The sequence below is a fragment of the Oncorhynchus keta genome, chromosome 15 (genome assembly GCF_023373465.1).
Source record: "Oncorhynchus keta strain PuntledgeMale-10-30-2019 chromosome 15, Oket_V2, whole genome shotgun sequence".
NCBI classification, from domain to species: domain Eukaryota; kingdom Metazoa; phylum Chordata; class Actinopteri; order Salmoniformes; family Salmonidae; genus Oncorhynchus; species Oncorhynchus keta.
In genome coordinates, this window is record NC_068435.1 from 28,237,125 (window position 1) to 28,265,083 (window position 27,959).

Here is a 27,959-nt window from a genome sequence, read left to right on the forward strand (position 1 = left end):
TGTTTGACTTTATGTTTCCTATTCTTCTAATTAATTCTCTTTTGTGCATACTTTGTCATTTTTTCCATAAATAACTATCTTAGGGACAGTTCGACATTTACTGGAGGGGACCAAAATAGGGGAGGGTTGTCTAACTTAATTTTTAGTTTTCGGGAGGGTTGTGTGTTTTTTAATTTGGCACATGGGCACATGGCAGTTTTACCTATGCATACCTGTGCATTCGGAAAGTATTCAGACCGCTTCCCTTTTTCCACATTTTGTTACGTTACAGCCTTATTCTTAAAAGGATTAATCAACACACAATACCCCATAATGACAAAGAGAAAATAGGTTTTTTAGAAATACCTTATTTACGTAAGTATTCAGACCCTTTGCTATGAGACTCGAAATTGAGGTGCAATTGCATTATTGTTTTCAAGTGAGTACAAAAGCCCTGTGGTTTTGATATTTCATTCCATTTGGATCAGTTGTGGGTCTACTCTCTACAGTTTATAAGATCTAGAAAGGCACAGTAGCAGGCCAGTCTGACTGTATTTTTACTTCTATTTTTCTGGGATGAGCTGTCTGTTGGGGATCACCGTCCTCCCAAGTCGTCCTACAATAATATGGCCACACGCGTCACCTCCTCTCCAATCCAAGCGGCTATTCCTCCCGCACCTAGAACCTAAAAGGCGCAGCATGGTCAATCCGATGTCTGCATTGGCCGTGCAGCATTTACGGTGATACGGCCTCTGCAGAAGTCATGGTATTCCTACTTCTACATGATGATCGATGCTTGGCTGCCATTTGACAAATCAATCAATCCAAACTGTGTAGGGGCCATTTGATGAACGGAAAGAGACATATGTTACAAAACACCAAAATGACCATTGAATGACATTCGGAGATCGTCAAGCCAAGGCTTTGATACTGCATAGGCCTACAAGGTAAAGAGGGATGTATTTTCTGTTTGTGGAGATTGACAGAGTCTATTTATTGTGGTGTTGAATATGCAAACCATGATATTGATGTGCCCAAAGTCGGTATGTTTGTTTATTGGTTGTGTGGTGCATTGGCACAGAAATCTGTTGGTGGAAACTCCATTGCATATATTTTATATGATTATAAAAATCCAAATGTTGAAAATCTAATTTCAACCTACAGTAGTTGATTATTGTCTGCAGCCGGTTCTGATCGTAGTGTAGGCCTAGTGAAACAAGCAGGGAATGTGAGCTTGTCCGTCCGTGGTGGTCAGCGAAACCTCAACCTTCTGGCCCATAGCCCTGTGTGGCATTGACTGTGCCACAAAAGCATGCTGACGTGTCAAAGTCGATATCCACGTTTATAAACACAGGGTCTCTAGAATTATTGATATTTGTGGTCGTTAACATTATTTTGAATTAATTGTATGAGGGGGGAGGGTGTGCAATTTTTTTTCACAGTACAATGGGAGGGTCGTGAAAATAGTTTTTGCGTTGGGGAGGGGGGGACTTTTTTTAAAGACAAGAACACAGAGTATAGTGCACATGAAGTATCAGCACGGTGCACAATTGAATGGTAGTGGCTAGCCAACTTTGCGTTTAATACTGTATAGTGAGAGAAGCTAACGACACTTATGTAGAGGGACAATGCATCTTGGCAGACAGCCATACGAAGGAGACTCAAAGTCAGCCTCTCCATTATAACCTATTGTGCCAGCCACTAGAGAGCTGTATAGCCTAATACCCTGTATTGACAGGTCTTGTTGACATGGAATAGTTATAGTCCTGAGGATAAAGATAAACCTGTGAAATTCCTCCTGTCTGCCTTTCACTGATTGAGAAGGACAGCTTTAGATACACAATAAGGTTCATTGTCAAGTGTCAACCAATAGTAACAGGTGACCCAATGAGAAATCATGTCTCCCGACAACGTCGACTGTAACTTAACCACCCTCTGTCTGTTCAAACTATATTATTAGAGTTCACACATCTCCCATCTCTAGACCAAATAAACACCTGCTGTCCGTCCCTCCGTGTCCCACTCTTTACTGTCATGTCCTTGAAAGTCCCCCAACCAAGCCATCAGGGATGTGCGGTACCTGTCCTACTTGAGTGTGCAAACTGACACTGCTTGGGTTTCAGAGAGGACTATTGTTAGGGGTGTTTGTTCTTATGTGGTGGCAACGTGGCATAACGGTCACTTTTTAGAGAAGGACTGCCCACCTTCCTCTTTCTCCTCCTGACTAACATTGGATCAGTCATTGGTGGCTCTGCTGGAAGGTCTCTTCAGTGGTCGTCTTCCTATCAGACTCCAGTAGGCTACAGATGGGCTCTTCGGTGGTCGTCTTCCTATCAGACTCCAGTAGGCTACAGATGGTCTCTTCGGTTGTCGTCTTCCTATCAGACTCCAGTAGGCTACAGATGGGCTCTTTGGTGGTCGTCTTCCTATCAGACTCCAGTAGGCTACAGATGGGCTAGGCTATCAGACTCCAGTAGGCTACAGATGGTCTCTTCGGTTGTCGTCTTCCTATCAGACTCCAGTAGGCTACAGATGGGCTCTTCGGTGGTCGTCTTCCTATCAGACTCCAGTAGGCTACAGATGGGCTCTTCGGTTGTCGTCTTCCTATCAGACTCCAGTAGGCTACAGATGGTCTCTTCGGTTGTCGTCTTCCTATCAGACTCCAGTAGGCTACAGATGGGCTCTTCAGTGGTCGTCTTCCTATCAGACTCCAGTAGGCTACAGATGGGCTCTTCGGTTGTCGTCTTCCTATCAGACTCCAGTAGGCTACAGATGGGCTCTTCGGTGGTCGTCTTCCTATCAGACTCCAGTAGGCTACAGATGGGCTCTTCGGTGGTCGTCTTCCTATCAGACTCCAGTAGGCTACAGATGGGCTCTCTCACCACTGATGATCCTCTGAAGCTGACAGAGAGAAAACATAGCTTGCAGAAGAATTGAAGAGTGGAACATATAAATGTTGTTTCATTTCACATTACGTTGATGCTTTTGATCTGGTGGCTCTGTTTGTCTCACACAGGATCAATTTGGAAATGCTCAAGATGCTTCCCACCAATAGTTTGTCACCCATTGGCCAGTATCTCTGAATGCCTCCACTGGCTCGATGGTCCAGCAGTGTAGGCAGGCACCAGCAGGTATGTAATCCAGCTTTGAATAATTGCTCATTAAAACCTTTGAAAGGGCATATACTACAGTTGTTAACTTTGTGAAAATACTCACATTTGAAGTCGGAAGTTTACATACACCATCGCCAAGTATATTGAAACTAAGTTTTTCACAAATCCCAACACTTAATCCTAGTTATAATTCCCTGTTTTAGGTCAAATAGGATCACCACTTTATTTTAAGAATGTGAAATGTCAGAATAATAGTAGAGAGAATGATTTATTTCTTTCATCACATTCCCAGTGGGTCAGAAGTTTACATACACTCAATTAGTATTTGGTAGCTTTGCCTTTAAATTGTTTAATATGGATCAAACGTTTCGGGTAGCCTTCCACAAGCTTCCCACAATAAATTGGGTGAATTTTGGCCTATTCCTCCTGACAGAGCTGGTGTAACTGAGTTAGGTTTGTAGGCCTCCTTCCTCGCACACTTTTTTTCAGTTCTTCCCACAATTTGTCCATGGGATTGAGGTCAGGGCTTTGTGATGGCCACTCCAATACCTTGACTTTGTTGTCCTTAGCCATTTTTCCTCAATTTTGGAAGTATGCTTGTATGCTTGTCCATTTGGATGACCCATTTGCGACCAAGCTTTAACTTCCTGACTGATGTCTTGAGATGTTGCTTCAATATATCCACATAATTTTCCTACCTCATGATGCCTTCTATTTTGTGAAGTGCACCAGTCCTTCCTGCAGAAAAGCACACCCAAAAAATGATGCTGCCACCCCTGTGCTTCATGGTTGGGATTGTGTTCTTTGGCTTGCAAGCCTCACCCTTACTTACCTTTACTGTGGATATAGATACTGTTGTACCTGTTTCCTCCAGCATCTTCACAAGGTCCTTTGCTGTTGTTCTGGAGTTGATTAGCACTTTTCGCACCAAAGTACGTTCATCTCTAGGAGACAGAACGTGTCTCCTTCCTGAGTGGTGTGACGGCTGCGTGGGTCCATGGTGTTTATACTTGCGTACTATTGTTTGCACAGATGAACGTGGTACCTTCAGGCATGTGGAAATTGCTCCCAGGGATGAACCAGACTTGTGGAGGTCTACAATTTTTTCTTCTGAGGTCTTGGCGGATTTCTTTGGATTTTCCCATGATGTCAAGCAAAGAGGCACTGAGTTTGAAGGTAGGCCTTCAAAAGCTTTTCGGCGAAAGCTATCCAAGCGTTTATATGAGGATAGCGCTCAGTAGACAAAACATTACAAACAGCTAGCTGCAAAGTGGATTGGTCACGGAAGTCAGAAAAGCAATAAAATGAATCGCTTATTTTTGATGATCTTCGGATGTTTGCACTCACGAGACTCCCAGTTACACAATAAACGTTCCTTTTGTTCCATAAAGATTATTTTTAAATCCAAAAACCTCCATTTGGTTGGCGCGTTATGTTCAGAAATCCACAGGCTCGAGCGGTCACGACGGGGCAGACGAAAATTCGAAATAGTATCCGTAAAGTTTGTAGAAACATGTCAAACGTTTTTTATAATCTATCCTCAGGTTGTTTTTACAATAAATAATCGATAATATGTATTTCAACCGGACCGTAGCTTTTTCAATAGGAGTGAGAGAGAAAATGTCTGCTCCAAGCTGCATTCAAAACACATTCAAAACTCTGCTGGCACCCAGCCATCCAATGACGCAATATGATCTTTCTCGCTCATTTTTCAGAATAGAAGCCTGAAACTATGTCTAAAGACTGTTTACACCATGTGGAAGCCATAGGAAAAGGAATCTGGTTGATATCCCTTTAAATGGAGGGAAGGCATGCAATGGAACAGAGAGGTTTCAGGAAAAACAGCACTTCCTGGTTGTCTTTTCCTCAGGTTTTCGCCTGCAATATCAGTTCTGTTATACTCACAGACAATATTTTGATAGTTTTGGAAACTTTAAAGTGTTTTCTTTCCTAATCTGACAATTATATGTATATTCTAGAATCTTGGCCTGAGAAATAGGTTGTTTAATTTGGGTACGTTTTTCACCCAAACATCAAAATACTGCCCCTTAACAAGATGTTTGTGGAGTGGTTGAAAAACAAGTTTTAATGACTCCAACCTAAGTGTATTTAAACTTCAACTGTGTTTATTTTTTATTTATTTAACTAGGCAAGTCAATTAAGAACAAATTCTTATTTTCAATGACGGCCTAGGAACAGTGCCTGTTCAGGGGCAGAACGACAGATTTGTACCTTGTCAGCTCAGGGGTTTGAACTTGCAATCTTCCGGTTACTAGTCCAACGCTCCAATCACTAGGCTACCCTGCCGCCCCTGTGTAACACAGGCCTACACGATTTTTCAACTCTCAATTTATTTTGAAATGTAAAAACCCTAAAAGTTGATTTGCTACCAGATTTCAGAGTGACAAAAGCAAATACCAATGAAAGATCTGAAAATGGTGTGGGAAGAATATATTTATAATTCAAGACAACACATTCTAAAATGAATCACACACACTCCTCGCATGCTCACCTATGGTGAGTTTAGGCCATAGCCAAGTTGGGACATTAACAAGTAGGCTATCAAATCAGCCATGCACCACAGAATTCCACCTAAAATCAGTGTAGTTACTAGGGTGTGCAGCGAGTCGTTGCTGTCTGATGATGTTCTGTTCTTTCTCCCAAGTAAGTACTAGCTGCAGCTAGGAAGCGAAGCAAGGGCCCACATTCAGACCAGGGGTCACCAACTGGTCAATAGGGATCTACCAGTAGCTCGCAGCCCACCTATGAGTAGCTCGTCAAAGGAATTCCGAAAGTACATGGAATTTTCATGCACTCCACCACAAACTTGTGATCTCACAAGTATTAGACACTGAAAGCACCCAGCTACTACCGAATCAACGCAGTGTTGACATTATGTCAAACCTGGTTAGCCACTATTGGCTTAAAAAAACAAATTTAAGACAATATCTGCCAATTAATTTCCAGCAATATTGCTCCTGTCTGTCAGTGTGTGTTTGTCTATCACTCCGTGTGTAGCCAGTTGATGTGATAACCATCTTGTGGGTTGGCAGAAATACTTTCCCTAAAACCTTCACAATGAAATGTTAGCTGCAAAGTAGGCTTTCCTGGCAGAAGTATATAATAAATATATAGTATTTGTTTATTTGCAGCAGTACAGAACTATCACTAAACCGGCACATTATATTTGCATTTATTATGGATCCCCATTAGGTGCTGCCAAGGCAGCAGCTGTACTTCCTGGGGTCCAGCAAAAATGAAAGCAGTAATATACAGTACATTATAATAAAATGTGTAAACATTAAAATACATGTTAAAAACATATATCACTATACATTAAGTGTGTGCCCTCTGGCCACTACTGTACTACAGCACACTATCCAGGTGTACGTGTGTGTACAGTCGTGGCCAAAAGTTTTGAGAATGACACAAATATTAATTTCCACAAAGTTTGCTGCTTCAGTGTCTTTAGATATTTTTGTCAGATGTTACTATGGAATACTGAAGAATAATTACAAGCATTTCATAAGTGTTAAAGGCTTTTGTTAACAATTATATGAAGTTGATGCAAAGAATCTATATTTGCAGTGTTGACCCTTCTATTTCAAGACCTCTGCAATCCGCCCTGGTATGCTGTCAATTAACATCTGGGCCACATCCTGACTGATGGCAGCCCATGCTTGCATAATCAATGCTTGGAGTTTGTCAGAATTTGTGGGTTTTTGTTTGTCCACCCGCCTCTTGAGGATTGACCAGAAGTTGGTGTGTTCATGGCTGTGTTCTTAGGCAAAATTGTGAGTGAGCCCACACCCTTGGCTGAGAAGCAACCCCACACATGAATGGTTTCAGGATGCTTTACTGTTGGCATGACACAGGACTGATGGTAGCTCTCACCTTTTCTTCTCCGTACAAGCTTTTTCCGGATGCCCCAAACAATCCGAAAGGGGATTCATCAGAGAAAATGACTTTACCCCAGTCCTCAGCAGTCCAATCCCTGTACCTTTTGCAGAATATCAGTCTGTCCCTGATGTTTTTCCTGGAGAGAAGTGGCTTCTTTGCTGCCCTTCTTGACACCAGGCCATCCTCCAAAAGTCTTCACCTCGCTGTGCGTGCAGATGCACTCACACCTGCCTACAGATCCACTCACACCTGCCTGCTGCCATTCCTGAGCAAGCTCTGTACTGGTGGTGCCCCGATCCCGCAGCTGAATCAACTTTAGGAGACGGACCTGGTGGTTGCTGGACTTTCTTGGGTGCCCTGAAGCCTTCTTCACAACAATTGAACCGCTCTCCTTGAAGTTCTTGATGATCTGATAAATGGCTGATTTAGGTGCAATCTTACTGGCAGCAATATCCTTGCCTGTGAAGCCCTTTTTGCGCAAAGCAATGATGACGGCACGTGTTCCCTTGCAGGTAACCATGGTTGACAGAGGAAGAACAATGATTCCAAGCACCATCCTCCTTTTGTAGCTTCCAGTCTGTTATTCGAACTCAATCAGCATGACAGAGTGATCTCCAGCCTTGTCCTCGTCAACACTCAGAACTGTGTTAACGAGAGAATCACTGACATGATGTCAGCTGGTCCTTTTGTGGCAGGGCTGAAATGTAGTGGAAATGTTTTTTCAGTTCATTTGCATGGCAAAGAGGGACTTTGCAATTAATTGCAATTCAGCTGATCACTCTTAATAACATGCTGGAGTATATGCAAATTGCCATCATACAAACTAAGGCAGCAGACTTTGTGAAAATTCATATTTGTGTCATTCTCAAAACTTTTGGCCACGACTGTACAATTCTCGCTGTTCCATGAGGTGTATTTTTATCTGTTTTTTAAATCTGATTTGACTGCTTGCGTGAGTTACTTGATGTGGAATAGAGTTCCATGTAGCCATGGCTCTAAGCATTACGGTGCACCTCCCATAGTCTGTTCTGGACTTGGGGACTGTGAAGAGACCAATTTATCTCAGCCAATCATCAGTCATTTGTGTAAGTGCTATGCATGTTGAATACCCTTCCCTATAAGCGTGCTGAAAGTCTGTTGTAAATACATTTACTGTAAAATAGCAATGTATCTGGTCAAACACCATTTTTTCCAAAAGTATACTAAGGGTTGGTAACAGGCTGATTGGTTGGCTATTTGAGCCAATAAAGGGTGCTTTACTATTCTTGGGTAGCCAAATTACTTTTGCTTCCTTCCAGGCTTGAGGGCACACACTTTTCCATAAACTTAGATTGAACAGATGGCAAATATTAGTAGCAATATCGTCTGCTATCATCCTCAGTAATTTTCCATCCAAGTTGTCAGACCCAGGTGTCTTGTCATTGTTGATAGACAACAGACGCACTATTAAGGGGGAATTAGACAAAAAAAATTAAATGTGTACGTTTATGTCCAGAACTTTAAAAAATGGTCTTCTGATGTGATTTAAGCATTAACATGGATTCAGAACATACAATGTCATTGTTTCTCTATGAATAATTGTCATATTGAGAGTGAAAAATAATAATAATCTAAAACCAGGAAAAATAAAAACTGAGATCTCTGAGTCAGATTTAAAAAATATATAACTTAGTTAGCTACTTGAGCAAGTTTGCGTTGTAGTTTTCTTTGGGCGGAACAAGCTTCAAACATAATAGAACTGATGTAGTAGCTATTTATTGAGACTAGCTAGCTAGTCCAACTGGGTGAAGTAAAATCTAAAGAAGGACCATGTCATGTGTAAATTTGGGCTATTATTTTGGTACTGAAATCCGCAGTGTTAAATAAAAACGTCATTTTATGTGATGTCTGGGGTACTGTCCGTCCACACGAGTCGCCACTCAACTCCATCTTAAATCGTGGAGTTGAGTTTCGTCAGCTAGTGAGACTGCAGTGTCTGGGTTATATATTTGATAGCTAGCTAGTTACTGGAAGAAATTGTGTTCAGGGACCGCCTCTAGAGAACCTGCTTGTGATCATATATTAAATTATTATCATAAAGCAATACCTATATTTTTGACCTATAGGTTCAACTTTGCTGCCACATGATCCATCATGAAACCTAAGAAACCAGATGCAGCTAGCTATGTAGTAAGTAATGTTTGTTTCAACAATGATTTGGTCATTCTTTGCTATTCTGTCTGTATTTGTGGCTGTGGCATGGCCAACGTCTTGCCAATATGAGCATTTTAGGGCACTTGTATTCAGTCACAGTGCAGCAAGTCATGTATGTTCAGGAACATGTGAATGATAGGGGGCATCTTGTTCATAAAACAAATGTTAGGTTTACTAGCTACAGTTTGATCTCTGAAGCTGTTTACTCTTTTTTTTATGAACTCGTTAACTCCTGTGACCCTATGTTATTCAAGTTATTCTACATTTAAACATTCAACCTTTGCACCAACAAAAGGTCCTTCACTGAGCTCTGTTGAGGGGATGAACGTTCCATTCCTGGCTACTCAATGACACTTTAAGCCAACTCATTCCCAGCTGTCCATATCCCTCCTCTGAGCAGTTATTTGGTAGCCTAACACTAAAAAGCCTTCATCAGTTGCTGCAACCCGACTCCATTGGCCTTGGGTCTTTAACACAGAGGGGTCCTATTATTAGTTCATTGGCACTCTTGAACAATACCATAAATTACCATGCATTGTCTGTTTAGAGATTGTGTATTTCCATGTTATAATGGCATCAGGCAGAGTTCTGCTGTCGTAAATGTGACAAGCAGAATATGCTTTACATTTATACTTGGGAAAATGTATCTGATCAACATTCCCTTACAAACGTGAAGGCCATTCCATGCAAGCATCCCGGAGTCGCTGTTGACGTTGAGACTGGTGTTTTGCGGGTACTATTTAATGTAGCTGCCAGTTGAGGACTTGAGGCGTGTGTTTCTCAAACTAGACACTCTAATGTACTTGTCCTCCTGCTCAGTTGTGCACCGGCCTCCCACTCTTCATTATTTTCTGGTTAGAGCCAGTTTGCACTGTTCTGTGAAGGGAGTAGTACACAGCGTTGTACGAGATCTTCAGTTTCCTGGGAATTTCTCACATGGAATAGCCTTCATTTCTCAGAACATGAATAGACTGACTAGTTTCAGAAGAAAGTCCTATGTTTCTGGCCATTTTGAGCCTGTAATCGAACTCACAAATGCTGATGCTCCAGACACTCAACTAGTCTAAAGAAGGCCAGTTTTATTGCTTCTTTAATCAGAACAGCAGTTTTCAGCTGTGCTAACATAATTGCAAAAGGGTTTTCTAATGATAAATTAGCCTTTCAAAATGATTAACTTGGATTAGCTAACACAACGTGCCATTGGAACACAGGAGTGATGGTTGATGATAATAGGCCTATGTACGCCTATGTAGATATTCCATATCAAATCTACAGTTTCCAGCTACTGTAGTCATTCACAACATTAACAATGTCTACACTGTATTTCTGATCAAGTTTATGTTATTTTAATGGACAACAAAATAGCCTTTCTTTCAAAAATAAGGACATTTCTAAGTGACCCCAAACCTTTGAATGGTAGTGTAGTTATTCTTAAATTCTCTTTCTCTATATACTGCAGTGAGGTCATGTGGACAGTCGGAGAGCTCTGACATCTGACACCACAGGAGTTAGCCAGTGTAAGGTGAGAGAAACAGCTTCAGGACCGTGCTCCTGCAGACAATAGCAGGTAAGGTAACAGAAGAGTAGATACAGTACATTCGAAAAGTATTCAGACCCCTTGACTTTTTTCCACATTTTGTTGTTACAGCCTTATTGTGAAATTGATTAAATAGGTGCATCCTGTTTCCATTGATCATTCTTGAGATGTTTCTACAACTTGATTGGAGTCCACCTGTGGTAAATTCAATTGATTGGACATGATTTGGAAGGGCACACACCTGTCTATATAAGGTCCCACAGTTGACAGTGCATGTCAGAGCAAAAACCAAAGCCATGAGGTCAAAGGAATTGTCGGTAGAACTCCGAGACAGGATTGTGTCGAGATGCAGATCTGGGGAATGGTACAAAACATTTCTGCAGCATTGAAGGTCACCAAGAACACAGTGGCCTCCATCATTGTTAAATGGAAGAAGTTTGGAACCACCAAGACTCGTCCTCGAGCTGGGCGCCCGGCCAAACTGAGCATTCGAGGGAGAAGGGCCTTGGTCAGGGAGATGGTCACTCTGGTCACTCTGACCCCTCTGACCAGATGGTCACTTTGACAAAGCTCCAGATTTCCTCTGTGGAGATGGAAGAACATTTCCAGAAGGACAACCATCTCTGCAGCACTCCACCAATCAGGCTTTTATGGTAGAGTAGCCAGAGTAACCCTACATTGAAGCATGGTGGTGGCAGCATCATGCTGTGGGGTTATTTTTCAGCGGCAGGGAATGGAAGACTAGTAAGGATCGAGGGAAAGATGAACGGAGCAGAGTACAGAGGGATCATTGATGAAAACCTGCTCCAGCGCGTTCAGGACCTCAGACCAGGGCGAAGGTTCACCTTCCAACAGGACAATGACCCTAAGCACATAGCCAAGACAACGCAAGAGTGACTTCGAGACAAGTCTCTGAATGTCCTTGAGTGGTGCAGCCAGAGCCCGATCGAACATCTCTGGAGAGATCTGAAAATAGCTGTGCTGCGACACTCCCCATCCAAACTGACAGAGCTTGAGAGGATCTGCAGAGAAGAATGGGAGCACCTCCCCAAATACAAGTGTGCCAAGCTTGTAGTGTCATACCCAAGACGACTTGAGGCTGTAATCGCTGCCAAAGGTGCTTCAACACAGTACTGAGTAAAGGGTCTGAGTACTTATGTTAATGTCATATTTACGTTTTTTATTTTTACTACATTTGCTAAAATGTCTGAGTACTTTCCGAATGCACTGACGAATGTATTGACAAGAGTTTTTTTTGTAAACTGTTGATATTGGTAGTCTCCTTGTTAAAATGTTCTACATTTAACCAAGTGGAGATCAATATGATGACAGATCAATATATGCCGATAATCAGATTGCCAAGCTTTGATGACCATTAATGACAGCAACAATTATTTGAGAGGAGTGAGACTATCACTCACATACTATGAATAAAGACACAGTCAGTAGATGTGAATCTGATTGCGATTTGACTTTATTCTACAGAGATACTTTAGGATTTGGATAGACTTCACCACAGCAGAAGGTTTCAGAGGTCCATATGAGAGCTTCACTCTTCATCGTGCCCTTTCTGTGATGATAAAGAATTGGGGAATAGAGAGAGACAGATCAGAAGATATTGGTAAGCACTGGCCAAGCTTTATGTAGATACAGTGGAAATCTAGACTGTATTCAATCATACCTGCCATAGCAATATAATAGTGTCTTTGTTTTCAAACTACTGCCTATGAACAAACACTTCCTCTTTCTGAAAACGAAAAGTATCTACTTGTGAAGGGAGTCTACCTAGTAGATAGTAATAGTGGGTTTTTACAGTGCCCAAAACTATTCTGTGTTTTCATTTCACAACCGTGATAATACAATTGCAGGTTCAATTAAATGTAAAGTGATGAAAATGTGTCCTAAATCTGAAGTCCTGGATTATTCAATGTAAGGTCCTAGATGTGTCACTTAATACATTTTAAAACACTGATAAATTACCCCGATTGTTATATTTTGTCACTTCGCATAAGTGTAACAGTTGATGAGCCTTCAGCTACATCCTCATTACCTCCTTAATCCAATCACTAACCAATCATTTATGGTTAAACCAAGCCCACGTGTCAAGGGACATAACTTACTGTAACTGTTAGACTGGATGGCTTTGTAATTTTAAAATGCAATTTACTTTTTAAAATTCATAACAGAATACTGTAAACAGTGTAATTTGGAATCACTTTGACCAACCAACTGACCACCAATTCGCCTTAAAAGTCTTATTATGAACAAGCGTTACAAATACAGAATACAAATACTATATGACAAATACAGGCTTTATCTTGACAAAGTCTGATGCACTACGATAATACTGTTATAATAAAATATATTTGAATGCAGGTTTGGTCTGATTTTTTTTGGTCCAATTAGACTTTTTCAGTATTAATGTTTACATCTGCTTACATAGTCACTTACAAAAAATATTTTTCCTCTTATGATATTGAAATACTAGAATTACAACACTTGTTTTTTAAAATTAAATTAAGATATTCAAGAATCAGAAAATGAACTTAGCCTCACTAACCTTGGAACCAACATCACGGCTCTTGGCACGCAGCTTGTTGACCTGAGACTCAGCGATGTCGGCCCTTTCCTCAGCCTCATCCAGCTCATGTTGTATTTTGCGGAACTTGCCCAGATGGTTGTTGGCTTGCTCCTCCTATGACATGGAAACACATCAAGCATCACAGCAAAAGCAGAGACCGATACTATCATACAAGCAAAAGATCCCCAATATTAGGTAAGTCCACACTTACAGCTTCCTCGGCAGATCTCTTGTAGGCTTTCACTTTCAGTTGCAGCTTATCCACAAGGTCTTGGAGGCGGGTCATATTCTTGCGGTCCTCATCAGTCTGTAAAAACAGAAGCCATAGCGAATAGCAGTCAGTAGATGTAAAGCACACATTTATGCATGCCTGTCATGGTAACAACAATATAAATAAAAGATCACCTGGTAGGTGAGTTCCTTGATACGCCTCTCATATTTACGAATTCCTTTGATTGCATCAGCACCCTTCTTCTGCTCACCCTCGACCTCATTCTCCAGCTCCCTCACCTGTCATGACATAAAAATAACATCTAGGCTATGTAACAGGGACCATTTTTGCTGTTTTGCATATGGCTCTAATGCACAGTATGTACATCTACGTTAAAAAGCATACACTCACCCTGTTCTCCAGCTTCTGAACCTGCTTCTTGCCCCCCTTCATGGCGATTTGTTCAGCCTCATCCAGGCGGTGCTGCAGGTCCTTGATGGTCTGCTCCATGTTCTTCTTCATTCGCTCCAGGTGAGAACTGGTGTCCTGCTCCTTCTTCAACTCCTCTGCCATCATGGCAGCATCAGTAATGGCCTTCTTGGCCTTTTCTTCAGCATTTCTGCACTCCTGGACTGCCTCCTCCACCTCAGTCTGAAGCTGGTTTGTGTCGCTCTCCAGCTTCTTCTTTTGGTTCAGCAGGCTGGTGTTCTACAGATGGAATATGTTTCCACTGTTAAACAGTGGGACAGTCCAGAGGAAATGTACAATACATCAGTAGCATACTATTAATAAGCACCCTAAATAACAATGTTCACACCTGTGAGTGCAGCAGCTGCACCCTCTCACTGATGTCCAGCAGCTCTTGCTCAGCTAGCTTGCGGCCTCTCTCAGTCTGTTCAAGACAGCTTCTTAGCTCCTCCAGCTCTGCCTGCATCAGATTGTTGCGTCTCTCTACAATGGCAATGTTTTCCTTCAGATCATCATTGGAACGAAGAGAGTCATCTAACTGGAGTTGGGCATCCTAGAAGAGAAGACATTTGTATCATGAATTAGTCAATTGCTCATTAAATTTACATTTACATTTGAGTCATTTAGCCAACACTCCTATCCAGATATAGACCAACAATAATTTACCTTCAGATGAGCATGAACACTCTTTAGCTGTTTCTGGGCCTCTGATGCCTGCCTGTTGGATTGGCTGAGCTGGATTTCCATCTCATTGAGGTCTCCCTCCATCTTCTTTTTCAGCCTGAGGGCCTCAGTCCTGCTCCGGCACTCTGCCTCAAGAGAGCTCTGCAGGGTATCAATGGCCCTCTGCAGATTCCTCTTGGACTGCTCCATCTCCTCGTCCTTCTCAGTCAGCTTGCGCTCAATATCAGCCTTTACCTGATTAAACTCTAGCTGGGCTCTCAGAATCTTACCCTCCTCGTGTTCCAGAGAAGCCTGTTAGATCATAATGGTTCAGGTTTATTGTAAAGGCATACAGTATAAGTATGTATAATATATTATGACTTGATCCTGGACAGAGGGAACCTACCTCAGCTTCCTCCAGAGCAGATTGGATCTCACTTTTCTCCTGTTCCAGCTGTTTCCTTATTTTCTCCAGCTCATGGATGCTCTTTCCTCCTTCACCAAGTTGCTCAGTAAGGTCGGAAATCTCCTCTGTGAGGTTAAGGCCATACAGTGGAATTTAGATTGCTGTGTTGACATTAATTAAATATATACCTCCCTGTACTGATAGCTTGACAGCTTACCTTGGAGGTTCTTGTTCTCCCTCTTCATTGTCTCGAGCTGATCCAAAGTTTCCTCATAGGAGTTCTTCAGCTTGAAGAGTTCAGTGCTCAGAGACCTGGCCTCTTTCTGTGAGCTCTCTAGCTCACACTGAGACTCCTCATACTTCTGCTTCCACTCAGACAGAACCTGTTGGAAGCAATCAAACAAAAATGTCATTTGAAAGAAAGGATCATGAACCTATAATTTAGCATATTTATCTATGGCTTAAAGAGTTTACTTTGTCAAAGTTTCTTTGTTTCTTGTCCAGAGCAGCAGCAGCAGCATTAGACCGTTCCACATCCACCATGAGATCTTCAATCTCATTCTGCAGTCTGTGTTTGGTCTTCTCCAGGGAGGAACACTTGGCGTTCACTGCCTCCACAGCTTCTTCAGCATCCTGCAGACGCTGAGCCAGCTTCTTCCTGGATTAAAGAATAATAAACAGGAGATATTTAGTGCCTGCAGTGACATTTGTTTTGCTTCATAGGTAAATTAACCTTTGATGATACTTCACCTCCCTACTAATAGCTGCGTGGTCAGCTATCAGACAAACTTTTTGTTCGTCTTACATTTTTAGAAGAAACATAACACAAACAGAAAGCCTATCTGCTAGAAGAGAAACAGAGTCTTTCTTTGGAGAACATTTGAGTGAAAGAGTGAATAAATTACTGCCATGATTTCTTACTTGGCTTCCTCCAGCTCCTCAGTCCTCTGAATGGCATCGGTCTCGTACTTTGTTCTCCACTGAGCCACCTCAGAGTTAGCCTTGGACATGCCACGCTGCAGCTCAGCCTTGGCCTCCTGCTCCTCCTCATACTGCTCGCGGAGCAGGTCACCATCATGTCGAGCAGATTGCACTGCATGGGCTAGTGCATTCTTTGCCTGGAGCACAAATATTTTCACACATTTTGTATCATTAGCTAAGGATGACGTGATAGAATACAGTATATTATATAGCTTTGGGTGAACATATTTATCTCTCACCTTTGTTTCCTCCTCCAGTTGTCTTTTGAGGTCCTCAATCTGCTGAGTGTAGGACAGCTTCCCTCTACTTAGCTGAGATACAAGGGAGTCCTTCTCCTCAAGCTGCCTGGAAAGCTCCCCTAGTGAAGTAAATTATGAAATTGTTATGAACAATTCCCCCTGCCTTGTTCCTCCTCCGTGTGGAGGAAGGTATTGTTTTCTAATATTGACGATCATTTGTCATACGCGGTAACAAACTTACCATTCTCTGTCTGCAGCCTAGCTTTACACATGCTGAAGTCATTGATACTGCGCATGCCCTCCTCATACTTTGCCCGATATTCACTCATCTGATCTTCCAAGGTCCTGCATGCCTTCTCTAAATTGGTCTGAAATAAAGTGCATGATTTAAAGACAAATGTGTTTTTAAATAATCCATCATGCATCACATTTAATGAGAAACATAAAGACCAGATAATGAAATGGGGCCATACCTTGGACTTCACAATATGTTCCATGTTGGAGACAACATCATCAAGTTCAAGCCTGAGCTCGCTCTTCTCCTTCTCCAGTTTCTGCTTCACTCTCTGCAAGTTGTCTATTTGTTCCCCAAGGTCAGCGACACTGTCAGCTTGTTTTTTCCTGAGTGTGGCAGCTGTAGCCTCGTGCTGCAGAGTGGCCTCTTCAAGGTCTCTGCGGAGCTTCAGGAACTCATTCTCCCTCTTCTTGTTCATCTCAATCTGGACAGATGTGGCTCCACCAGCCTCCTCCAGCCTCTCACTGATGTCCTCCAGCTCTCTGGCCAAGTCTGCTCTTTGCTTCTCCACCTTGGCTCGGGCAGCTCTTTCTGCCTCGAGCTCTTCCTCCAGCTCCTCAATACGAGCCTAGCGATGGGGGAAAAGATTGTAAGATTCTTTTGAGGTGACTTAAGTCAAAGTAATGTGTATTTTCATGGTTACACATTCAATTGCACATGATTCATTACCTGAAGCTCCTTTAGTTTCTTCTGCAGCTGAATGTTAGCTGCTTGCTCATCTTCTATTTTACTGTTCAGCTGGCTGACCTCAAAGTCTTTCCTGTAGCCGAAAGGCATTTGTTTTTGTTGCAAATTAACAAATATAGGCATGAATGATATAAACTGGGAAAAAAATGTTTTAACTTACTTCTTAAGACGTTCCTCTAGTTGCTGTTTATCATTCTCCAGGTCCATTAGACTTTCCTGGGTCAACTTCAAGTCTCCCTCAAGCTTCCTCTTGGCTCTTTCAAGATCCATACGGACCTTCTTCTCTTGCTCCAGAGAACCCTCAAGCTGGGGAACATCAACATAAAACTCACTACTGTTTTATCCAGTCAACTTCTGATGGCTACACGAATGCTGTGTTTCTATCCTTTAGTGCTCGCAATACAACATCAAGCACTTACGTCATCAACTTGTTGCTCCAGCTTAGCCTTTGCCTTTGTTAGAGTGTTGACTTTGTCTTCCTCACTCTGCAGGTCGTCCAGTGTTTGCTGGTGAGCCTCCTGGAGAGCTTTCTTCTCCTTGGTCAGCTTGGCAATGATTTCATCTAGAGCTGCCATTTCCTCAGTCAGGTTCTTCACCTGTGAATAGGAAGTGAAGGTTGAGCAAACAAAAACATAAACACAGTTTGTATTTGTTTTATAAATATGGAGGTGATTAGTGACCTTGTTCTCTGTGGCGTGCTTCTCCTTCTCCACTTTAGCCAGAGTGAGCTCCAGGTCATCAATGTCCTTCTTTATCTCAGAGCACTCGTCCTCCAGTTTCCTCTTCTTAGCGGTCAGTTCTGCATTCATCTCCTCTTCATCCTCCAGTCTCTCAGTCAGCTCTTTGGATTTAGCTTCCAACTGAATCTTGTGTTTGATCAGTTGTTCACATCTTTCCTCAGCATCGCAAAGATTATCTTGCTCCTATGTTGAAAGGTTTCATTAGCTTAATGACAATTTTCAAGTATTTTTGCAAGGATCACAATTCTGATGCATGTTACTTCATTTATGGGATGATATATTTAACTCACTGCCTGAACTGAAAGCTGTAAGTCATTTTTCTCTTGGAGAAGAGAGACCATTTTCTCCTCTAGTTCCTTCCTGCGAGCCTCAGACTTTGCATAAGCCTCTTTCAGCTTCAAGAACTCTTCCTTCATGTTGGCCATCTCCTTCTCAGACTCAGCAGATTTCAGCAGAGGCTTGATCTTAAAGAATAACTTCATCCAGGGCCAATTCTTGACCCCCATGAACGCACGTACATTCCATTGGATCACAAGTAATGCATCTCTGTGAACAATTACAAATACAGTTTAGCAGATATTGCATGGAACTACAATGTGAATTCGATATAGACATCGAAGTCATTTGTGACTGTTTATGCTTACCTTCGTTCAACAATCTTCTGGAATTCAGCTCTAGCCAGCAGACCTCGTGCTCTGGACTGGATTCCAGTGATAATGAGGGACAAACGGTCATCTCTCATCTCCTCCAGCTGACCAAGTAGACCAGCCTTGAAGAACACCTTAAAGGGATTTCAAGTAGAGCATATCTAAATCCCCTCTCTATATACAGAATGAACCCATACCGTTGAATGAATTAATAACATTTGGGCATTTTCACTTTAAGGGAATATTCCATTGGAAGATATATGTATATTTGCTTATTCATCGGAATATATGTATATTGTGCATGATCATCCTTATAAAAGTTATACCTTAGTGTGTCCAAATCTGTATTGAGTGTGATCAATATCCAAAGACCCAAGTAATTTCTCAGCTCCTTTCTTGCTGTCAATAAACTGTCCTTCGGGGATGGCAGCAGGATTCAGGATACGGTATCTATTTGAAGTATTACATAGTCTTGAATATAATACATATTACAAAAGAGGACCTGTTTCCCAATTCAGTTGAACCTATGTATTGTATACCTCTGCTTGAAGTCTCCATACAGGACCCTATTGGGGAAGCCCTTTCTGCAGATCCTGATGCCTTCCAGCACACCGTTACAGCGCAGCTGGTGCATGACCAGAGGATTCTCCATGGCCCCAGGAGTCTTGGTCTCATTGGGGATGATGCAGCGCACAAAGTGAGGGTGAGTGGACCTCAAGTTGGTCATCAGCTTGTTCAGGTTTTCCTGTAGAAGCAATAAAGCCATGCATGTAACTGTAAATGTGAACAAATAGACACCACCGTTTGATGTGTTTTTCATACTCACCCTGTGCAAGGCAGACACAGTCTGAAAGGATGATCCCTTCTTCTTCTTTCCACTTGCCTTGCTATCATCAGCTGAGAAGTACAATGGATATAAAATAACTTCTTAAAAATGTACTTTATCTTATTAGGTTTATTTGACTGGGACAATGCCTATTGAAAAGGACTGATCTAGGTGCTTTCAGAACTGGTTTATATTTTTAAAAAATCATAATTTGCATACCAGCATCTGTTCCAGCATAATTCTGGAAGAGCACGGTCAACAATTTGAGGTTAGACTTCTGGAACAGTCCGACCACAGTCTCATTCAGTGGATCCTTGTTCTTTACCAGCCAGTTGAAAATATTGTAGTCCACAGTACCAGCATAGTGAATCAGGGAGAAATGAGCCTCTGGTTTCCCTTTCATAAGCCTGGGCTTCTGGAAGTTGTTGGATTTTCCAAGATGGTTGTCGTAAAGCTTGGATTTAAAGGTAGCATCGCTGGCCTTGGGGAACATGCACTCCTCTTCAAGGATGGACATGATACCCATTGGCTGAGGGGAAGACAAATATGAGCAGTGTGACTGATGACCTGATAACATTTAGATGTGTGTAGGTGCACTTGTCTTATTGAAAAACATAACTATTCCTTACCTTTTCAATAAGGTCAATGCAAGCCTGCAAGTCCATGCCAAAGTCAATGAACTCCCATTCAATTCCCTCTTTCTTGTACTCCTCTTGCTCCAGCACAAACATGTGGTGGTTGAAAAACTGTTGCAGCTTTTCATTGGTGAAGTTGATGCAGAGCTGCTCAAAGGTGTTGTACTGCAGCAGAAAGGTGAACTTAGTTTTACAACTTGTAAAGTATCACTAATAGATTGAGGTAAAAAAAAGGGATTCAAGTATCATATTGAATATCACTTCAGCTCACATCAAAGATCTCAAACCCAGCGATGTCCAATACACCAATGAAGTACTGGCGAGGCTGCTTGGTGTCCAAGGATTGGTTGATTCTCACCACCATCCAGAGGAACATCTTTTCATACACTGACTTTGACAGTGCACCAATGGAATAGTTCACCTTTAATGAAATAGAAGAAAAAAAACATCATTGTAATGGTTATGAAGCTTTCCTGATTAACATTGAGCTCTGAGTTCTTCGTGTTTTCAGATCTTTGTTATACGTTATTTCTGGCTCACCTGTTGGACAGTTTGCCCCTTGGTGACCCACTCGTTCCCTACTTTGACCCTTGGGTGACAGAGACCCTTGATGAGGTCAGCAGAGTTCAGGCCCATCAGATATGACACTTTGTCAGCATCTTAGGATAAATAAAATGAAATGATACATTTGAATATTTGTTAACGTACTGTCTTTAAGATGTATTATCAACACCGAGGTTCGTTTTCTTAATGAAGTCCCCCTCACCCTCAGTGCCATCAGCCTCTGCCTGCTCCTCGCGCTGTTTCAGCTTGAACTTCATGTTGCCATAGTGCATGATAGCACCAGTCAGCTTGTAAATGCCATTCTTCTCCTCCTGAGTGAAGCCCAGGACATCAAAAGCTTCCTAAATTAGAAAAAGAGAGAGATAGTATGCTACCAGTGCACCAATAAATACATGAAGGTAATCTAGTTCAAACAGATATGGCACCAGATGAACCAACCATCGATATTTACTCACATCGGTGGCACACAACTCATCACCATCGTCGATGGAGGCTACAGTCGTCTCTCCTTGGGAGATGAATTGGTAGTCATAGGGGTTGTTGGTGATGAGCATCATCTCTGAAAAGCAAACAGAATTGTCAGATTCGGGTCAAATCCAGTGAGGTCCGAGCAAGGATATCTTTTAGTTAGTACATGGATGACAGTATTCTTTATTTACCGAGCAACTCTGGTTTCCTTTGGGACAGAATCTGGTAGAAAATGTGATAGTCTCTCTCAGCCTTGAGCTGGAAAGTCACACGGGACTTCTCTAACAGATCTGTAAAAATGCAAGGCGGAAAAGTTAGTTGAAGGAAGCAGTTTAACATAATTTTATATATGAGAATAGTTGATAGTTGATTTGAATATTCCTTACAGGTCTCAATGTCTGCGGAGGCTAGCTTTCCACTAGCAGCAAAATGAATTCGGATGAATTTGCCCTGAATAAAAGTTAAAGAGAACCAATCATTCATTTTGGCATACAATTAACATACATAGTGAGTATATTATGTATCATATGTTGCATGTTTTCAATGGTAGTGTGATCACAATGGTCTGTGGACAGAAACTTACGAATCTTGAAGAGTTGTCATTTCTAATGGTCTTGGCGTTACCAAATGCCTCCAGAGCTGGGTTAGCCTGGATGATTTGATCCTCCAAAGTCCCCTGGAAGTATTCATAGCAGAGCTTTGATTACAGTAATGAAGGGTAAAGTGCCATTAGAGAACATGTTATCTGTTTATTCAACAAGCGAACCTTTTTCTCAGAGGCTGTGTCCTTCTTTCCTCCTACAGCTGCAATACTGGCGTAGTACTGAATGACTCTCTTGGTGTTGACAGTCTTCCCAGCACCAGATTCTCCGCTGAGGATACAAATACAGTATATAACGGTAAAATAGGCTCAAAACAAATGGAAAGTATCTCAAAATGCAAAATTCACACTCAAATGGCCAGGCTTTAGAACTGAACATCGATGCATCATGAAATAAATTAAACTAATAACTTGGTTCAAGGCTGTCTTCAGACTGATTAAAAAAGATTCCAGAGCAATCAGAATGCTGTACATTTTACGTTTATATTTTAGTCATTCAGCAGACGCTCTTATCCATAGTGATTTACAGCAGTGAGTGCATACATTTTCATACTTTTTTCAGTCTAGTCCCCTGTGGAAATCGAAGCCACAACCCAGGTGTTGCAAGCGCCATGCTCTACCAGCTGAGCTATGCTCTACCAGCTGAGCCATGCTCTACCAGCTGAGCCATGTTCTACCAGCTGAGCCATGCTCTACCAGCTGAGCCATGCTCTACCAACTGAGCCATGCTCTACCAACTGAGCCATGCTCTACCAACTGAGCCATGCTCTACCAGCTGAGCCATGCTCTACCAACTGAGCCATGCTCTACCAACTGAGCCATGCTCTACCAGCTGAGCCATGCTCTACCAACTGAGCCATGCTCTACCAACTGAGCCATGCTCTACCAGCAGAGCCATGCTCTACCAGCTGAGCCATGCCCTACCAGCTGAGCCATGCCCTACCAGCTGAGCCATGCTCTACCAGCTGAGCCATGCTCTACCAGCAGAGCCATGCTCTACCAGCAGAGCTACACCCTAAAGTGCAACAATTTAGCTCACTATTCCTTCATCCCCTAAAAACCAGCCAAACGAAGAAAAAAATCTTGTATATTCTTCATTAGTCTACTTTTGATACAATCCCACAAATGTTGCATGTCAACATTCAAGTTTTCAAGATATAATATCACTTAACTCCTGACGCCCAACATCAAACGAGAGCAAGAAGTCCAATGCAAACACAATGTTAGCTCTATGTGCTTTTATTTTAGCGTGGATGCTCAATCTCATTGATCTCAGCCAAGTCCTTTTCAATTGGTGAGCTAAGTAAGACCGTACCAGCTTTTGTGAAAAGCCATGGCCCGTCATATCACCATTAATATTGCCTCTATCCACCAATACTGGCATGTACTGACTGTTCAACATTAATTTGCCCTCAGCCCCCAACCAGGCTTCAATGTTTTTTTAAGTTCCTTCTTATCAGGAATCACAGGATGCCTGTCACTAAATTCAAAGTGCATGCTTTATCCACTGTTAATCCGATGTATCAACACAACAGTCCAAATTGAGGTAGTTAAAATAACACAAATATTTACATGTCATTGGTTTGTCAGTGCAATATTTTCCAATGAATCCATCCATTTATCACAGCATACAGCCACGCTTCTATACAGTAGCAACACTTTGATGTCACTGCCAGACAATGTAAAAAATAGACAAAAAAAATAAAAAATAGACAAATTCAGCTTGATGAAAAGGAGAGAACTCACGTGATAAGAATGGATTGGTTCTCCCTGTCTGAAATAGATATAAGGACATGGTCACATATTTTTTTTAGAAACAATATACTATTATTAGTACCGTAATGTTTGAATATCTTTTGGGTGAAAGTTGAATAAGATATTCATCTTAGTGAGTTTACCTGTCAGCATGTACTGATAGGCGTTATCGGAGATAGAAAAGATGTGAGGAGGAGCTTCACTCCTCTTCTTGCCTCTGTAGGCTGAGACCACCTCCTGGTTATATACTGGCAGCCACTTGTAGGGGTTGACAGTGACACAGAACAGCCCGGAGTAGGTCTGTAGAAACAGGAAGGAGTCAAAATAGAAAAACTGAAAGTACATATTTAATAGAGTTTGATCAAATACAGAGTATGATATTAGGCCTACATTTATTATTGTGAATTCTTTGCCTAACCAGATTGTTGTGCAGTTGAATCTAAGATTGGTTGGGTATACAGGGCATTCGGAAAGTATTCAGACCCATTGACTTTTTCCACATTTTGTTACGTTACAGCCTTATTCTAAAATGTATTGAATTGTTTTTCCCCCCCTCATCAATCTACACACAATACCCCATAATGACAAAGCAAAAACAGGTTTTTAGAAATGTCAAAAATATATTAATAATAATATGGAAATATAGCATTACATAAGTATTCAGACCCTTTACTCAGTACTTTGTTGAAGAACCTTTTGCAGTGATTACAGCCACGGGTCTTCTTGGGTATGACGCTATAAACATGGCATGGAGTTTCTCCCATTCAATCAATTGAATTTACCACAGGTGGACTCCAATCAAGTTGTAGAAACATCTCAAAGATGATCAATGGAAACAGGATGCACCTGAGCTCAATTTCAAGTCTCATAGCAAAGGGTCGGAATACTTGTGTAAATAATGTTTTTTAAATTTTTTATTGGGTATTGTGTGTAGATTGATGACACATTTGTAAAAATGTAATCCATTTTAGAATAAGGCTGTAATGTAACAAAATGTGGACAAAGGGAAGGGGTCTGAATACTTTCTGAATTCTCTGTATGAGTCTTAAGAATACCTAAAACGTGGCAAATATCAAAACATGGTTTTAAAAAAAATGCTTGTTGGGTGTTTGGCTGATAGACTATTCAATTGAATTTTGATTTATTAGAGATAGTACCTCTTCAGGTCAGAATATCTACTTTGTTTCATTCCACAGTGTTAAGAAATGGAGAAAAAAATCCAGCATGTGTGAACTCACGTAGATCATCCATGCTGCATAACGCTCTTTGAGGTTGAACAGCACAGCTGGCTCATGAAGGAAGGTAAACATCGCCATGTCTTCAATTTTATCAAACTTTGGCGGGTTCTGAGGGTGGACATCACAGTCCTTCACAGTCACAGTCTGTAAAAAGAAATGATCAGAGTCACAAAAGCAAGTACTGTTGAACTATTTGTCAGTCATTTTAAAACAGTTGTTCACCAACAGTACATGAAAAAGGGGTATTAGATATTTAGATTTCACAATTACATATTTTTGTACAGTAAATGTAACACAAGTGTTTAGATCCAGTATTTTCTGGTATAATTGTTGTAATATTACATATAAAGTCATGTTTTGTTCAAATATAATTTTATCATCACTAGTTGTCCTGGTTGAGCATCTCTCTCACAGCTTACTAACCTTCCCATTCGCAGTGTCAGCAGTGACTTTGTCACCATCTCTGCTGGTGATGGAAGCCTTCACAAATTCCACTTCGGTGTCAGGCACAAAGCATTCCTTCTTCATGTCGAAGGGACGGGTCTGGGCCTCCAGACGCTCCCTGTCTGACTTCCTCAAGTAAGGGGCTGCGGGCCCGAACTCTGCCATATGAGCGTCTCCCATGATTTACTGTGTCTAGAGAAAGGAGAGGAAATCAATCTCCGTTATTTATTTATTTTTTATTTTAAAAAATGAAAGAGCTATTTGTTGCATGTTTCCATTTATTCCATGTTATATCAGGAATCACTGAAATAACAGAATAGAATTTAATAAAATGTTGTAGATTTTTAAAAATTCCTTTTGTTCATTGTGAATGACTTTATTTCATTTCCGATTTCCATGTATTCAATTGATTCTGAGGCATTATTTCTGAAACAGTACGACTTGATTTAAAATAAAACATTTTAACAAAGTTTCATGCAGAATCAATAACACCCTGACATGATGTTAAAATGCCCTTACCACACCAACCCCTTTATGATGACTGATGGAGGTAATGGTTCTGTGGAAACAAAAACACACATTTTAAACCATATTTACCCTTTCTAGCACCCTTTCACCTTCTTCACACAAAAAGGAAGATTATAGCTCCAGCATCACATCTTACCTTGCAGTAGTATGGTGGCCTATTGTGGTCCAGACCATGTGTCCTCTTTATAAATGAAGCCTCTCTGCCAAATACGGATATGCATCTCAGGGGCCAGGAATGTTATTGTGTCTGTGTTTGGTTAGGGTACAAGGGTGGTGGGGGTTAATGAGTGTCGGACAGCCATGTACTGTAGAAATCCCAGAGTAGAGGTAGTCTTATCGGTGACGGTGTCCCTGAAGGCTCCATATTAGGTGCTTCGCGGAGTGTTGTAGTTAATCATAAATATATTCAAGCAGCGAGAGGAGGTTAACTCCATCTTTAAATAGTCAAGGGATTTTGTCAGCAATCTCAAAATTCACTCATAAATAGCATAATATGTCGTTTATTTCATGTTAAACAATCTCGCAACAGAAAATCCCTTGTATTCTAACTGGTTTGCTTGCATTGTTGGAATCAATACCATCTCAACTGAAATTCAAAGCTTGAACTGAAAATGGAAAATGTACATGTCAGATAGCAGCTGGGTGGTCTACATTTTCTAACTGCAGAGCAGATCTGGCTTTAATGATGTTACTTAAATTACAATTATAATGTTCCTTTCTAAAGGAAGAAAAAAATATATATATATTTATCAATATGTTCATTAGTTTTGGGGAAAAAATGAAGAAATAAGATGAACAGATGCTAGTAATTGTAGGGGAGACTGGGGGCAATTGTAACAGGGGGCAATTGTAACACCTTGAATTTCTCCAACAGAAACAATCTATAGTGATAAAATGCACACTGTGCATGCCCATTTATGTTCTGTTCCTGCTTAACAAGTTATAGCCAAATACATCTCACTATTTCTTTTTGTTTTTTAGGGGTGAAAGTAGTTTTTTTCACCGGCTGTATTTTTCTTATACGGTCCTGCGCAACAATGTCCAATAATTCAAACGAGCATAATTATCATCACTAAACATTGACATGAGTGACGTGTCACTACTGTTGTCTCTTGCTAGTCACACAAGGTTTTGTCATGGCTGCTTGGTTGGGGGAAATTGTAACACAGTGTTGAAATGTCCCTGAGCCAAGCAGCCAAATGATGAAAACAAGGGATTTTAACTTAAAGAATGTATGAATTATACGTTAATTATTGAAATACTATCTTTAAATAGCCTTGGGGTCCTGTAGAGAGTCAAAGAAGTTGTAAACAGATATAATATCGGCATCGTGAGATTATTCAGATGTTTCGAGAGGAACCGAATTGCCAGCACACACATGGGTTTTACTGTAATTATTTATTGTGTACAGTACATAGAAATGTGCATATTTCTTGCAAAATCATTCCATACTTCTATGATAATATGATAATTCATATTCATGAATGTTTTTGAAGTGAAGTGAATTTATTTAGTTTATTCTTTAGGTGTTCCATTTGACCCCGGTCTGGACTTTTCGGATTAAAATCAATATTGTGATTCGACCATCTTATGTACAGACATATAAGTGGTATGAACGATTAGGAGACAGATGTAAGTATAGTTCAAATGGTCTCTGAGCAATAGAGTAAAATACAAAAACTGTTACAATTTCCCCCAGTCTCCCCTGCATTAAAGAACTAGAGCAAATGTTTCAAGAGGATAATTCAGATTTATCCACATGTCTCAGATGTCTTACCGTGGCATAAGGATAATTATTTGACTACTGGTATTTTTCTGAAAACACAAAAGAAGATATTTGATTTCACAAAGGGATATTTAAGAAAAAGATGGCATGACAGGGTCTTCAATTTCCCAGAGGGCTTAAGAGGAGTTCATGTTCGACATTGGTAACATATTGTGTTTTGTTATCATAGGCATAGACTTTGTGGAAGCATAAGCAGCAATATAAAATAGCCAATGGGCCGGTCTAAATAAAGAACATTTAGGCAGCGAGATTAACCAGGCGGCAAGTGTCATGCAACACGGACGGAGGTCTGTCACAGGTGACAAGCTTTAGATTTAGCTGAAAGATAATAATAACAATAGATAATGGAGACAGAGGCAGTAACTGCGGATCAATACGACGCCAAGGTCATTGGCCTTGTTGATGTTTATGTTGATACTACCTTAACATTTTGATATATGTAAGTGAAAAATATTGGAATAAAAATCTAACATT

At 41.1% G+C, this 27,959-nt stretch overlaps 1 protein-coding gene across 1 annotated transcript; it reads right to left on the reverse strand.

Moving 5' to 3' along the window:
* Positions 1-12,178: 12,178 nt before the first annotated feature.
* LOC118394728 (myosin-6) lies at positions 12,179-25,958 on the reverse strand. The gene is made up of 39 exons (XM_035788215.2): positions 25,836-25,958; positions 25,691-25,730; positions 25,151-25,363; positions 24,728-24,871; positions 23,633-23,789; positions 23,481-23,508; positions 21,900-22,005; positions 21,717-21,809; positions 21,520-21,583; positions 21,325-21,423; positions 21,121-21,224; positions 20,868-21,006; positions 20,642-20,760; positions 20,373-20,522; positions 20,096-20,266; positions 19,686-19,995; positions 19,467-19,537; positions 19,180-19,385; positions 18,967-19,090; positions 18,638-18,774; positions 18,284-18,539; positions 17,934-18,176; positions 17,673-17,849; positions 17,414-17,559; positions 17,236-17,326; positions 16,745-17,134; positions 16,513-16,639; positions 16,272-16,390; positions 15,973-16,169; positions 15,526-15,709; positions 15,269-15,434; positions 15,052-15,176; positions 14,649-14,957; positions 14,332-14,535; positions 13,926-14,222; positions 13,709-13,813; positions 13,515-13,610; positions 13,283-13,417; positions 12,179-12,292 (listed from the first exon to the last, which is right to left on the reverse strand). Exons 3-39 carry the CDS (start codon positions 25,349-25,351, stop codon positions 12,272-12,274), a joined length of 5,811 nt encoding a protein of 1,936 aa, XP_035644108.1. The 5' UTR covers positions 25,352-25,363; positions 25,691-25,730; positions 25,836-25,958; the 3' UTR covers positions 12,179-12,271.
* Between the last annotated feature and the right edge of the window lie 2,001 nt (positions 25,959-27,959).

What these genes read in the sequence shown, in the direction of transcription:
- LOC118394728 (XM_035788215.2), bottom strand. Translation starts at nt 25,351, where the DNA reads ATGGGAGACGCTCATATGGCAGAGTTCGGGCCCGCAGCCCCTTACTTG. An exon ending in AACATATTGTGAAGTCCAAG is followed by an intron (nt 16,640 to 16,744) that starts GTATGGCCCCAT and finishes ACTTTATTTCAG; the next exon opens with ACCAATTTAGAGAAGGCATG. An exon ending in AGAGATCTGCCGAGGAAGCT is followed by an intron (nt 13,418 to 13,514) that starts GTAAGTGTGGAC and finishes TCCATGTCATAG; the next exon opens with GAGGAGCAAGCCAACAACCA.